Source organism: Capra hircus, chromosome 3 (assembly GCF_001704415.2).
Source record: "Capra hircus breed San Clemente chromosome 3, ASM170441v1, whole genome shotgun sequence".
In the NCBI taxonomy this organism is placed as follows: Eukaryota; Metazoa; Chordata; class Mammalia; order Artiodactyla; family Bovidae; genus Capra; species Capra hircus.
Genome location: NC_030810.1, coordinates 101,135,425 through 101,150,378, shown reverse-complemented (window position 1 = coordinate 101,150,378; position 14,954 = coordinate 101,135,425). Strand labels below are relative to the sequence as shown.

Here is a 14,954-nt window from a genome sequence, read left to right as displayed (position 1 = left end):
CCAATTAGCAGAAAGACTTCAGTAAAGGAGCATCTCTAGGTAGCTTGGGTGGTCCCACAGGAATCAATGAAAGCGTGCCGTTGATTTGATATTTCAGACCTTGGCTGCACTTGCTCACTGAGCAGGCTCGGCCCTGGAATTGAAGCTACTCTACGACAGGTTCATGGGGCCAGTTAGTCCTCAGTTTCGTCGGCCTTTACTCTTTTTTAAAAATTTTATTTAATCGAAGTATAGTTGATTGACAGTGTTGTGACAGCCAACACTGCAAAGAACAGCAAAGGGACTCAGTCATACACATACAGGCATTTTTATTTTTGTGTTCTTTTTCATTATGGTTTATCCCAGGATATTGAGGATAATTCCCTGTGCGTACAGTAGGACCTTGTTGTTTATCAGCCTTTACTCTAAAAAGAAGTCTCCTGATATAAATTGTTCACAGGACTTCTCTGAAAGATGAGTGGTATCTCATTCTTAGCTACAGTTTGTTACTGTGTATGAAAGCCTTTTCCTTTAACATGGCTTTTAAGACCTTTTAACCCATTCTGATGGGTTCCCTATTCTTAACAACACTACTTTTGCAGCCTCCTGGAATGTTCCTGCCCTTAAACTAGTGCCACAGGAACCATGTACCTTCTCTGATTTCCTTCACTTGTCTCCAGTTTGAACCTAAGTATATGGATAAAATATATTCCCTGGTGCTTGGTTCCTGCTCCTAGCAGGTGCTCAGATAGTTAAAATAAATAAGGGAAGAGTTTTGGGACAGGGGCAAGGCAAAAGCTTAAAATCCTTGGGTCCTTTCCCTATCTTGCTCAGACCCCTTTGAGCTTTTCAGTCATCAAATGTCTGTCTATCCTACAGTGAATTCAGCTCTGTAAGGCTCATTTTTCGCTCCAGCCAACCCTCTCCCCCACTCCCCCTGCAAAGAAAAGGGAAACGTGTGAGGATTGCACTACCCTTTACTCCTAGATGGAAGGTGTTTTGTCACATCCTGGAAGCTTGGTTCTCACTTAACACGGCTCCCAGCCCCTCGCAGAGTAGGAATAGCATGTTCAGGGAGGTTCACTGGGCAGGTGGCCAACATCCCTTTCAAGGGGATACACCATAAAGATGACATTGTCCCAGGGAGGAAGGGCTGGGTGGTCTGGTCTGACCACCTCAAAGCCCATGTAGCTGAAGGCGCGTAGCAAAGCACCTGTGAAAAGAGAACAAAATTAGAATACTCTGAGACTGCATGCAGCCATTCCCCTAGATTTGGCTTCTTCCACTGGGGAATGACTGGGCAGGGAGCAGTGTGGTGCAGGCACAGGGATGATGTGCTTTGGAGTCAAACAGAGCTGGACCCTAACCTGGCTTCAGTGCTCTACATGTTTGTAAAATGAGGATCACACAATTTAAATGAGATGTTTACAAAGTGCCTAACACAATGATGGTATAATAAACTCTTACTTGTCTCTCATCTCCAGCAGAGTGTAAGCTCCCCGAGGGAGCAAGGGTTTCTGTAATGTGCACCTCGCATCTGGCCTTACACCTGACCCTCTCACACTATAGGTGCTTAATACATTTGAGACTCTGTCCTACCAGCCACATCCCTTGAATGGCTTCTGTGTAATTTCACCAGTGCTTCTTCAGTCTAGCTTCTGAAATTTGTGTGCAGGGCCTTCCTGACAGTTCAGTTATGACTTCAATGAACAGAATACTAGGTGCCTTAATTTCCTTGGTGGGGAGAAGGGGATGAGTGTTGAATCCCTGAACTGCCTGAACATGCCCTTTAGAGTGAAGGGAGGAAGATCTCCTATAAAGGGGAAATCACTGTCAGCTGCTTCAGCACAAAGGGCCAGGAAGGATAGAGCAGATTCCCCACCTCTGTCATTCCGGTTGTTTTGGAAGTTTACAAACACGGAATCCACATTGGTCTTCTCCTCCACATACTCCAGTGCTGCAGTCAAACTAGGGACCAGAAGGAAAATGGTTAATGGCATGTTTCACAAACTCAAAATCGACAAAGGTGCCTATTTGCAACAGAAGGTATTTTATTGCTCAGTGTTTCCTGACCCAAGGAAGTGAAAGTTCCAAACTGGTTTTGATGGATTTTTCTCTGAAGCTAAGGGTTTATACACTATGGCCTGATACCCCTGCCATGGAAGGGGCTTGGGGAAAAAGGGCCACTCTATAAAGACAAACCGCTGGAGATCACTTCCTTTCAACTATTTATGGATTCCACCTTGTGATTCTGAATCAGTTTAGCAACCTCCTATGGACTGTTATCTCTTGAATCCAGATCCTGGCTCAACTCACTGGCTGGTTCAGTGATTTGAATGTATCCAGCTCCTGAATAAGCCCTCACTGGCTAGCATGCCCGTTACTTGAGTGTGACATCAGAGTGAAACCCCTACCTCTTCCCTTCACCTCCCTCTCCCCCCATCCAGACTCAGTCACCTTTCCCGGTTGCCTTGATCCAAGGCCCGATACGGGATGTCCAGGAAGAGCCTATGGTCACACAGAAGGCCGTGCCAGTGGGCGGAGGTCTGGGGGGTGAGGCGGAAGTGGAAGTCTAACTGCACCGGGCCCTTGTGAAGCAGGGGGTCAGTAGACAGCACCGTCAGGTTCCCAGCCTAGAAAAGGAGTAAAAATGAGAGTAACAGTCTCCTGTTTCTGTGCTCACCTAACCCTCAAATCAGATCTCAGACCTGTTTAGGTGTGTCTGTGGAAGCAAGGAGGGGGCTGATAGAGAGCCTAGGTGAAGTGGAGCCAGGCCGTACTCAATATCTCCTAGTCCTAAGACCTAACTCTGTCCCTATCATGGCGTTTTCCTTGATAAAAATTTGGAATCGAGTCAATACTACCTGCTGACTCCACTGAGGGGTGCACTAACGGTTCAGAAACTTGTATTTACATCATCAAACAGCTTATTCTTTAAACAAAGCTGTATCATCTGTTTACTGTCTCACTAATAACACTCTTGTACTTTTTCCCATCATATATGTTTTCCCTAAATTTTGCCACTTCTTATCTAAAAATGCATAGCTCATATGTAGGCATGATGATACAAAGGCAAGTGCAGGAGTTCGGGATTCTAGACCCAAAACTTAGCATCTAAACAGCTTTATGTCCCAGAATACAGCTTTGTGTCTTAATATAGTCTGTCTTTGTTTTCAATTCCTCCTTTCCCATCCTGCTTTTCAACACCAGCCCTAGGACCCTGCCTTAAGTTCTCTGGACCAGAATCCTTGTCCATAAAGCAAGTCCGTTTTACACAGGAGCTCACATGAGCTAGCTTTCTATGATTTATTTTCCAACTAGTCCATGTCCCTTTGTAAGTTATCATATTACAGCAAGCAGTGGGCTGCCATGTCCCAGCACCAGCTCCCAGTCCACTTACCGAATATAATTCTTTAAGCTGGTCTTGATCACCCTGCTCGGTGCGTCTGCCCCCCTGAAGACCTACTAGGGACTCAGGAGCACTGAAGGCAGCAACGGGGCCGGAGTGTCAAGTCCTCCACTTCCTTATAAGTGGTGATGCTGATGAGGAAAAAGAGGCCCCAATTAGTTGATCTCTGAGTCTGAGATGAGAAGAGACTTACCTTCCAGGTACACTGGGCCAGGCTCTGGCACTGTCTTCTGTATCTTATGTGAACCAGCCTATCTATTTCCATTTCCCCAGGCCAGCCAGATAGAAAGGTTTACAAAGTTCCATGCCAGCCTTCCACCCTATTTTGCCATTCTCTTTTGCCACTTAGGGAGTCCTTTCAAATTCTTTTATTTTTCTTTACAGTTTATATAAACAACTACAGGTAGAGATTAAAATAAGTACCTTTTACAGCAAGGCAGCATCTTCTCCCGGAGGGTGATCCGGTACTTGTAGCAGTAAAGGTAATAGGCGTATGGTGACCAGAACGGGTAGAGGTAGTTCCGTGTTTTTCCCCTCTTGATATAAGAAAGGGAGTAGAAAGAGGGGCGTGACCTGTAACAAGGCAGTTTCTTAGTTCAGTGCCTCCCTGCGGCAAAGTGAGGTTCAGGGGCTGGTGGCAGGGGTTCAGGCCTCTGGTGCCATTGTGACACAGTGAGCACTGTGACATGGCAAAGGGCCAGCCCTTCAGTCACTTCAGTGTTCTCTCTGTGCTCCCTACCCGACCCTACCCACTTAGGTAGCCCCCAAAGTGCTTGTTCAACTAGGATGGACTTCACGGCTGTACCAGAAATTAAAATACTTTTTGTTTCTGTATGGTTGGTAAACAGCCCTGGCTGACCACTTGTGCTCACGGAACATGGGCTCCCCTCTGGCGTGTGCATGTGGCAAACACACACTTCAGTAACAGATTGGGGTCTGATACTGCAGGAGGCTTCTAAGGCCCTGATCCAGTATCTGACTTGATTGGTTGGTTCCCTGTTCCTATCAGTTCAATATTTTTATTATCCCTACCTTTAATAACCCAATGATTCTACATGTTGTTGAACTTTCTCAGTGCCTTATGGGGTAGGAACTGCAAACTCAATGCCTCCAGGGACCTGGACAGCTAGGGGAAATTAGTGGAGCTGCTGGGTGGGACTGTAGCAAAATGAAAAGCTCACACACTCTTAAAAAAAGGGTCGGGGTGGGGGGAGACGCAGCTCAGCTCCAAATTTCCGTGCAGGAATGCAGACCAGATCATACAGTTTTCAACAGAAACTGGAAAGAGATTTTTGTGGTAAGTTTCTCAAAAAGAAATTTTTTAATCTTCAGAAATTTTACTACTAACAAAAAATAAAAATTATTGATTAAAAAAATCAACATTGTGTGCAAAATTTGGAGCTGGCGCCACCAGTCTGAGACCTCTGTACGTTCTTCATTCATCCATTTACAAATACTTATTGGGGGCCTACTGTGAGCTTGGGATACACCAGTAAACAAACCAAATATCCCTGCCCCATGGAGCGTCTAACACTGAAAGAACAAACCTAAACACAAGAGAACTATTTCACGTGTTAGAAGATGATAGAGTAGAAAGAAGGATCAGGAGTGTGAAGGGGGTGGGACAGTGGCAGTGATAAATAGGGTGATCTAAGGGGGTCTAGGAGAAGGCAATGGCAACCCACTCCAGTACTCTTGCCTGGAAAATCCCATGGACAAAGGAGCCTGGTAGGCTGCAGTCCATGGGGTCGCACAGAGTCGGACACGACTGAAGTGACTTAGCAGCAAAGAGGTCTACTCAAAGGGGTTGAGGGAGTTATGCCAAGCCAGCGTCTGAGGGAAACAGCTTCTGTGTGAAAGCAACAGCTAGCGCAAATCCCTAAGGAGAATGGGTCAAATTTTTTCAAGAAACAGGAGTCCACTGTGGGTTGACTACAAGCTACATGCTAAGTTGCTCCGGTCATGTCTGACCCTTAGCCTGACAGCCTCCTGTCCATGGGATTCCCAAGGCAAGAATACTGGGGGTTGCCATTTCCTCTTCCAGGGGATTTTCCCAACCCAGGGATTGAACCCGCATCTCATGTCTCCTGCACTGGCAGACAGGCTCTTCACCACTACTGCTGCCTGGTAAGCCCTGTAAGCTATAGGGGGAGTAGAAGAAGAGAGCTAATGGGACCGGGTCATACAGGGCCTTGTAGACCATCGTATGGCCTTTTTCTTTGACTAAAGGGGGAAGTCTTTGCAAGTTTTGGACAGATGAGACATGATCTGACATGTTTTTCAAAAGATTCTGACTGGTGTATCGCAAATAAACTGTAGAGCTCTAAAGGATTATTTGTTAGGAGACTATTGCAGTTATCTTGGAGAAAGTATCTTATACCATGGTGGAGAACTGGAGTGATGGGATATGGTTGGCTTTTGGATTTCCTGAAGTAGGAGACGTGAGTCCAAGAACTGAAAGAAGGGGGTTACCATTGACAGAGAAGAAAGGCTGCAAGTGAGGCAGAATGGGGCAGAGGATAGAGATGGGTTTAGTTTGGAGCATGTTAACTTTGAATTGTCCACAGTTGTGTAATGGGAAGATGAAGTAAGCAGCTGGATAGTCATGTGTGGAGTTTAGAAGTCTAGGGTGAAGACAGAAATTTGAAGTCACTGGCATATGAGTCAAGACTGGCATTGAGAAGAGTAAAGACCCAAAGACTGAGGCCTGGGGGCACTCTAAGAGATGAAGAATAAAGGAGAAATCAGCCAAGGAGACTGAAATGCTCCCTGCTTGTTTCTGGGAGCATGTTGAGACCAGAAGGAGAAAAGTAAATCGGTGTCCTGGAAGCTACCTAAAGAAAGTGTAATTACGAGGGACTACTGGCCAAAGGCTGTTTATAGGTCGAATAACATGATGCTCAGAGCATCTTTCCATAAACCTCATGCCAAACAGGCCTATTCATTCCATTTTATACGGTTTACTCCCCAGTACTGAGACCCTCCAGAGAGGGAACTGTCTGTCTCGTGATTTACGTTTACTTAAATATTTGTTAGGAGACTAGTGCAGTAATTGGAGAAGGAAATGGCAACGCACTCTTGCCTGGAGAACCCCAGAGAGAGGAGCTTAGTGGGCTGCCGTCTATGGGGTCGCACAGAGTCGGACACGACTGAAGCGACTTAGCAGCAGCAGCAGCAGTGCAGTAATCCTGAAGGAAGACAGTATCTTATTCCAGGATAGGAGGACTAAACACTGTAGTGTAACGATTAAGAGACGATCCTGAGGTTGGCAGTTTTCCAGAGGATTCCATCCTTCCACCACTTTTAGATTTGAAGTAAGGAAAAGCATCCAGCTATCACAGAACGTCAGAACTGGAAGCGACCTCAGCGACTGGAGCTAAGTAAAAAGCCCCAGTAATAAAGACTAATAAAGACAAGTGAAGCCAAGGGAGGGAGCGGGTGCCTCCCGGTGTCAGTGCAGCTAACAGTCATTCCACTACCAGTCAGTGGCTAAGGGTGTCCCTCCCCCGAGAAGAAATTGGGGAAAGGGAGTGGCGGAAATGCTGAATCGTGGAGCACCCATCCCAGCCAGATCTCTGGTCTCCAGACACCCACGTCGCAGCTCAATCCGCGCCAGGCTTTCCTGGAAGCTCAGCGCGCACAGAGCCGCGCCGGCTCAGGCGCGCCGCGGGCAGCCCGTGGGGGCCTTTCCCGCCGCCGGGGCCTTTCCCGCCGCCTGCGCCTTGCGGACCTTCTCTGCGCCCGAGAACATGGCGGCAGCCGGTTTCGCGGCCCCGCGGGCAATTCAGCTGCGAGTGTTCACTGAGCGGCTGCTGCGAGGAGGGGTCCGGGAGCTCCTCCGGCCGCGACTTTCAGGGAGCACCCCCGGCTCGGAGCGCGACTTCAGCCTGTCTCACAGTCGGGTGAGGGCCGGGTCTGAGTGCTGGGGCTCCTTGCCTCTGGTGGAGCTAGTTATGGCCGAGGCTTGTTTTGAGAAGCGCGCTGAGACCGGGTGGGCCCCAAATCGAGGGTGGTGGGCTCTCCCTGAGGTGCCGGCGGCCAGTGGAGGAGGCTTCTCCTTGAATACTCGCTCACTCTCGCTCCCCCGGCCGCCAGGGCACGGTCATTGTAGAGCGCTGGTGGAAGGTGCCGCTAGCGGGAGAAGGCCGGAAACCGCGCCTGCACCGGCGACACCGCGTCTACAAGCTCGTGGAAGACACGAAACACCGGCCCAAAGAAAACCTGGAGCTCATCCTCACCCAGTCGGTGGACGGTAAGGCCCGGGGAGAGGTAATTCTCTCAGGCTGGTTCTGTTCGGCATCAACTTTTTTCTGCCCTTTCACTACTTTGGGTGAATGATCAGCTGTCTGTTTGAGAAGAAGCAGCGGTAAAAAGTACTGTGATTGTGACATTGGTTTCCTACTTAGAAAATTAGAATATGAATGCAGCATCATCTAATTTATGTTCCAGAGTCTTGGAAGGCCTCATTTTGACTGTTTCCCTTTGCATGGGCTTCCCAGGTGGCGCTAGTGGTAAGGAACCCTCCTGCCAATGCAGGAGACTTAAGAGACACTGGTTTGATCCCTGGATCAGGAAGATCCCCTGGGATCTTTGCAACCCACTCCAGTATTCTTGCCTGAGAATACTCCAGTATCCTCCCCATGGAGAGAGGAGCTGGCGGGCTACAGTCCACATGGTCGCAAAGAGTTGGACAGGGCTGAAGCCACTTAGCACAGCATCTTTAACAGTGTGTGGGGAGACAGGCCTGACAGTAGGCACCGCATACTGAAATTTCCGTGATGGGACAATGCCTCACTTTGTACATGGAATATTGAGTTTCTCAATCAGGCCCTAAAGAAATGAATTCCAAATCGTGTTGTTCCTAGTGAATACTAATATTTCTTCTGGGAGGAATAAGCACTGAGAGAATAAGAGGTCTCTTTTTCTTTGGTCATCTCCTCTTTAGGGACTGCTAGATAACTCTGATCCTCTGCCTCTGTTCTCTGTTGGCAGAACTTGGAGTCCGAGGTGACCTGGTCTCAGTGAAAAAATCTGTGGGCCGTAATCGACTACTTCCTGAAGGACTGGCTGTGTATGCATCTCCTGAAAACAAGAAGCTGTTTGAAGAGGAGAAATTGGTGAGCCCAAAAAAGAAAGCAGAGGGACTCAAGAGATATTAAAACCTGAACATTACTTCTAACAACTTCTTTCCCTTTGATATTTAATTTGAAAATGAGGTAGGGACTAGAAGAACAGGAATTCAGAAGCCCAGACTATGCCCAGCATAGTAAGAATTTGTTGTTAGTTACAATGGATTCTCTTTTTTTTTTCAATCTGTAACTTTCTTTTCTAGCTGAGACAAGAAGGAAAACTAGACAAGATCCAGACCAAGGCAGGTGAGGCGGTAAGTAGAAACATAGAAAATCTTTATTTATTGGTCACCTACAGAAATCCCAACCTCTCCCTAAAAGGCTTCTTGATTTCCTTGAAGTCTCTTGATTTCCAGCACAAGGAAGGGGCAAGGGGAAGTATTGTGGCTACTGTAACTGATACTAATATTAAGACCTCCTAGGAGATCCTGACATGTTGGGTTAAGTGCTCTGGCTTATTGAGGGAGGCCCCATCCTGGGCACCAGGGGACCCATGGAAGAATGAGATGAGGACTCTGGCTTCAGGGGTGTTGACAGACAAGGTGGAGAGAACACAGACACAAGAAAAAGTGATACATAAACTCAAGACCATAAATTATGAGTGACATGGACTAGAATGGATTAGGGTGATTGAGGAGGATTGAAGTAGGCCTTGTGGGATTAATAGGCTTTGGATAGACCAGGAAGGTAGGAAAGGTATTAAGGGAGACAAAGTCTCAGTAGATAATTAAGGCATATTTTAAGTAAGGTTACACTTCATTTATAGTTATTACAAAATGTTGGCTATATTCCCCAGGCTGTACAGTACATCCTTGTAACCTATCTTACACTCTATATCTGTGCATCAGTTTTTGTCTCATATTCACTGATTTGTATTTTTTAGATTCCACATATATAAGTGATGTCATACAGTATTTTTCTTTCTCTGACTTATTTCACCTAGCATAATGCCCTCCAGGTCCATCCTTGTTGCCGCAAATGGCAAAATTTCATTCTTTTAAATGGCTGCATAGTATTCCATTGTGTGTGTGTGTGTGTGTGTTTGCATTTGCGTATACCATATCTTTATCCATTCATAATAGACACTTAGGTTGCGTCCATAACATGGCTATGAACATTGGGGTGCATATATCTTTTTGAATTAGTGTTTTGGGGGAGTTGGATATGTATACCCAGGAGTGGAATTTCTGGATAATATGGTAGTTCTAATATTTTTAGTTTTTTGAGAAACTGCTATACTGTTTTCCACAGTGGCTGCACAAATTTAACTTCCTACCAACAGTGTACAAGGATTCCCTTTTCTCCACATCCTTGCTAGCATTTGTTACTTGTATTCTTTTGGTGATTGCCATTATGTCAAGTGTGAAGTGATAGCTCAGTTAAAGCATGTTTTAAAATAGAAAGTAGACCAGTCTAGTTAAAGCAGAAGACTTGAATAGTATATTAGGAAATATATGACTGGAAAGTGGGGTGGGCATGATTTATAAAACATCTTTAACCCTCAGCTAATGAATTTATACTTCATTCTGTAAGCAAGGAGGAATCATTAATGGTGTAGTGGTAGGATTGAAGGGCCAGAATACTGGGTTAAAACAGTCTATGAAAGTCTTTCCTGAGATGAACAGTCGATGAGCCCAACTTTGACATGGCCTGTGTCTCCTTGCTTAGGGATAGCCAAGTATAGGCAGCATTCCCCTCCCGAGCATTGCTAAAACATCTTTCCATAATGTCAGTCTTGAGACAATAGGAATTTTTATCTTTCCTATTCATCATCTCACCTCTCTTGGCTACGAGGCAGGAATTGTGCTTTGCCTGAACTCTCGGACTTTATGCCTCTTGGCCTCTTGCTAACATGTTTCCTCTCCTTGATTCCAACTCTAACCTATCCTCTGTTTATAATTCCTCTCAGACAGTGAAATTTCTGAAGAGTTGCCGCCTGGAGGTAGGAATGAAGAACAATGTCAAATGGAAGCTAAACCCTGAAATAGTTGCCCGCCACTTTCTCAGAAATGTGAGTACTCCCAAACACCACTACAGCCCTAAGATGGAAGCTACCCCTGGGAAGAAGCAGCTACTCCAGGATTGATCCCTCTGTTAGGAAAGGGTGTGATCATCCAGTTAAAGTTAGGGAAAGCTTTTTTTTTTTTTAATTATAGTTGATTTAAAACATATTAATTTCTACTATGCAGCAAAATGATTGTTTTATATCTATGTATCCTTTTTCATATTCTATTATGGTTTGTCACATGATATTGAATATAGTTCCCTGTTGTATACAGTAGGACCTTGCTGTTTATCCATCCTATATAGTCTGCTAATCCCAGACTCTGAATCCGTCGCTCCCGAGTCTGGCAACCACAAGTCATTTCCCTCCCACAGCTGTGCAAGCCAGTCAGGAATGCTTTCCCTAAGTTGGACAGCCATATGTAAATCAATGCACCCTCCTCCTCGACAGTCAGAAGTCTGTTCTCTACGTTTGTGAATCTGTTTCTGTTTCATAGATCATTTGGGTCATGTTTTAGATTCCACATATAAGTGACAGCATATGGCCTTTGTCTTTCTTAGTTCACTTAGTATGGTCATCTCTGGATCCATCCCTGTTGTTGCAGATGGCATGGTTTCATTCTTTTTTTATGGCTGAGTAGTGTTCCGTTGTATATATGGACCGCAGTTTCTTCACCCATTCATGTGCTGATGGACATTTAGGCTGTTTCCATGTCTTGACTGCGACGGGTCTTTGCTGCTTCACACAGGCTTTCTCTAGTTGCTGCGAGCATGGGCTACTGTCTGTTGTGGTGTGCAGGCTTCTCATTGGGGTGGCTTCTCATTGCATAGCGTGGGCTCTAGGTGTGGGGGCTTCAGTAGCTGTGGCACAGGGGCTTAGATGCTCTGCAACATGTGGGAGCTTCCCGGACCAGGGATCAAACCCATGCCCCTGCATTGGCAGGCGGATTCTTAACCACTGGACCACCAGGGAGGTCCCACGTGTATCTTTTTGAATTATAGTTTTGTCCAGATATAAACCCAGGAATGGGCTTCCCTGGTGTCTCAGACGGTAAAGAATTCACCTGCAATGCAGGAGACCTGGGTTCGACCCCTGGGTTGGGAAGATCTCCTGGAGGAGGGCATGGCAACCCACTCCAGTATTCTTGCCTGGAGAATCCCCGTGGACAGAGGAGCCTGGTGGGCTGCAGTTCCTGGGGTTGCAGAGTCCAGCACAACTGAACGACTAGATGCATACCTAGGAATGGTATTGCTGGAACATACGGCAACTCTAGTTTTATTTTTTTGAGGAAGCTCCATATTGTTTTCCGTACTGACTGCACCAGTTTACCTTCTCACCAGTAGTGTGAGAGGATCCCCTTTTATCCACCCCGCTTCAGCATTATCTGTAGACTTCTGTTTCACTTTTGGGTGCACTGGCCTTCCTTGCTTCATGTGGGCTTTTTCAGTTGTGGTGAGTTGGGGCTACTCTATACTTGCAGTACGTGGGCTTCTCACTGCAGTGACTTCTCTTACTGCGGAGCGTGGGCTTCAGTGGTTGTGGTGTGTGGCCTCTGTGGGTGCAGGTTGCAAGCTCAGTTGCCCCTCGGCATGTGAGATCTTCTCAGACCAGGGCATTGAACCCATGTTCCCTGCGTTGGCAGGTGAATTCTTTACCACTGGACCACTTGGGAGGTCCGTGTAGACTTTTTATTGATGGCTGTTCTGACCGGTACCTCATTTACTTTGGATTTGCATTTCCTGCATCTTTTCCGTGTCTGCTGGCCACTGTATATCTTCTTTGGAGAAATGTCTGTTTAGGTCACCTGCCCATTTTTTGATGGGGGTGGCTTCTTTTCTTTCAGGTCTTCTTTTTTTCTGGCTGCACTTGGCCTTCACCGCTATGCACAGGAGCTGCTCTCTAGCTGCAGCGCACAGGCTTCTCACTGCTGGCCACTCATCTCAGAGCAGGGGCTCCAGGGTGCCTGGGCTGGGTTGCCCCACAGCACGTGAAATCTTCAGGGACTCACCCCATGCCCCCTGCATTGGCAGACAGGATTGTTAACCACTGGACCACCAGGGAAGTCCAGTTGGGTTGATTTTTTTGTTGTTGAGTTGTATATGAGTTGTTAGTATATTTTGGAATTTTAAGCCCTTGTCAGTGGCATCATTTGCAAATACTTTCTCCCAGTCTGCAGGTTGTCTTTTTATTTTATGTCCTGTGCAAAAGCTTGTAAGCTTGGTTAGGTCTCATTGTTTACTTTTGCTTATATTTCTGTTGCCTTGGAAGACTAACCTAGGAAATCATTGGTACAGTGTATGTCAGAATGTTTTGCTGTGTTCTCTTCTAGTTTTGTGGTGTTACGTCTTGTGTTTAAGTCTTTACGCCATTTTGAGTTTAATTTTGTGTATGGTGTGAGGGTGTGTTCTAGCTTCAGTAATTTACATGTGGCTGTCCATCTTGGCCAAAGTGTTCTTGATTGGTTTGCAGAAGTGTAGAAGGGAAGTGACTAAGGATGGTCACAAAGAAATTGAAAACTGACAGGAGAAGATGGGAACATTGATTTTCTCTAGATAGGAAAAGCTGGGGAATTATGACACTGGAGAATTTTTACTTATGTGGATGAAGTGATTTTGATCTCAAACCCTGTTTCCCTTGTGAAACCACCTCCCTGAGAAATCAGGACTGAGTTTCTCTGCCACTCTTTAGGGAGGTTTGTGCCTTTCCGTGGGATCAGCCAGGGTAAACTCCCCAGTTTTACTCATCCCTGTACAAGGAAGTCTAGAATCCTCTTGAGATTGCCCAGAGTGGCAACCATGTAAACAGAGCTCCTTTTGGCTGTGCTTTTTCTGCAGCTTGGCGTTGTGGTTGCCCCACATGCATTAAAGTTGCCTGAAGAGCCCATCACCCAGAGGGGTGAGTACTGGTGCGAGGTGACGGTGAGTGTCTCACATGCGCTCTCCTTTTTCTGACTGGGTAGAAAGCTGGGACTGGGTGGTGTTAGCCTTATTTGCCCACCTGACCTAAGCATTCTTATTGTTCTGTGGGCAGGTAAATGGACTTGACACTGTGAGGGTACCTATGTCCGTGGTGAACTTTGAGAGGCCCAAAACCAAAAGATATAAGTATTGGTTAGCCCAGCAAGCTGCCAAGGGAGTGGCCTCCACCAGCTTCCAGATCTGAACCTGTTCTCCCTCGAAAGCAGCGAAGCAGAATCAGAGGAACGGTGGAGCAGAGATGGAGCAGCACTGTGATACCGCTCCTAGCTCTAACCAAGCACGGAATCTTAGCGTGTGGAGGCAGCAACAGCAGACCGGACTGCACGTATGTGTTGAATCGTCCATATTTGCCATCTTAACAGTTATCACGTTTGGCCTTATTGGGGAGGCCTGCTCCAGAAGTACAGGCTGTGGATTTGATAAGCTAAATATTAATAGACCAAAACAGTCTAGATCCTATTTAGCCTCTTCCTTAATTGGAATTCACTGGAATAAATGGTAGAGCTAGCTAGCTTATTCTCATCATCCAAACTGAACATTGTATCTCAGAAAAAATAAAAAGGTTGTGTTCTTTTTAGGTGTTGTTTACTGACTTGAGTAGACTGGGGACAGGACTTCCAAGTGGAATGTCCTCTTGGAAAGCCCCTGGAGTTTGCTGCTAAAGGGGGAAAAAGAGAAAACATTTTTTGGGCTACAGCCCACAGTTGCTATGGACAAATTACTCAACAAGCTGATATGCCTTATGGTCTTAAAACTTATTAAGTATACTAATAAAGTCCTCAGTACAAATAAGCACAATGGATTCTACTTTTCTGAGATCTGAATAAGGTCTAAGGACAGTTGTTGGAGAAAATAAAGCTGGGATGAAAGAAGTTTAAAAGGGGAACTCTTGAAATTTTGAAAAAGAATTTGTCTGGTTTCCAGACAAAGGTTAAGATGTGGGGCTAGTTCATAGGTAATTGTGGATTGGGAGATGAGGCAAGTAGACAGTTCTGCATAAGTTCAAGGTTCATTCCTGGAAGAAAGACCAACTCTTGTTAAGTGGATTGTGCCAGAGTCACTCAAATGGGAGATTTTTAGGAAGGATAAAGATGAGACCATTGACTCTTTGCTACCCTTACCAGTAGCTCAGAAAAATTGATTTATCCTGTTTGAGCTCACCTGCCTGGAGAAAGCAATGGCACCCCACTCCAGTACTCTTGCCTGGCAAATCCCATGGACGGAGTAGCCTGGTAGGCTGCAGTCCATGAGGTCGCTAAGAGTTGGACACGACTGAGCAACTTCACTTTCACTTTTCACTTTCATGCACTGGAGAGGAAATGGCAACCCACTCCAATGTTCTTGCCTGGAGAATCCCAGGGACAGGGGAGCCTGGTGGGCTGCCGTCTGTGGGGTCGCACAGAGTCGGACACAACTGAAGCGACTTTGTAGCAGCAGCAGCTCACCTGCCTTGC

At 46.2% G+C, this 14,954-nt stretch overlaps 2 protein-coding genes across 4 annotated transcripts; one reads left to right on the top strand and one right to left on the bottom strand.

Moving 5' to 3' along the window:
* Nucleotides 939-7,658, bottom strand: OAZ3 (ornithine decarboxylase antizyme 3). Of its 2 annotated transcripts, none has more exon segments than NM_001290529.1 (5): nt 939-1,192; nt 1,862-1,947; nt 2,437-2,612; nt 3,380-3,519; nt 7,463-7,658. In NM_001290529.1, coding segments are annotated over 5 exon segments (576 nt in total). In that variant the 5' UTR covers nt 7,495-7,658; the 3' UTR covers nt 939-1,049.
* MRPL9 (mitochondrial ribosomal protein L9) lies at nt 6,913-14,292 on the top strand. 2 transcript variants are annotated; one of them, XM_013962411.2, is made up of 7 exons: nt 6,913-7,290; nt 7,484-7,640; nt 8,381-8,505; nt 8,721-8,771; nt 10,427-10,528; nt 13,357-13,417; nt 13,553-14,292. In XM_013962411.2, the coding sequence occupies exons 1-7, from the start codon at nt 6,928-6,930 to the stop codon at nt 13,564-13,566; spliced, it is 873 nt and encodes a 290-aa protein (XP_013817865.2). In that variant the 5' UTR covers nt 6,913-6,927; the 3' UTR covers nt 13,567-14,292. The 2 variants fall into 2 exon arrangements, with proteins under 2 accessions (XP_013817865.2, XP_013817864.2); XM_013962410.2 differs by having other exon boundaries at nt 13,357-13,440.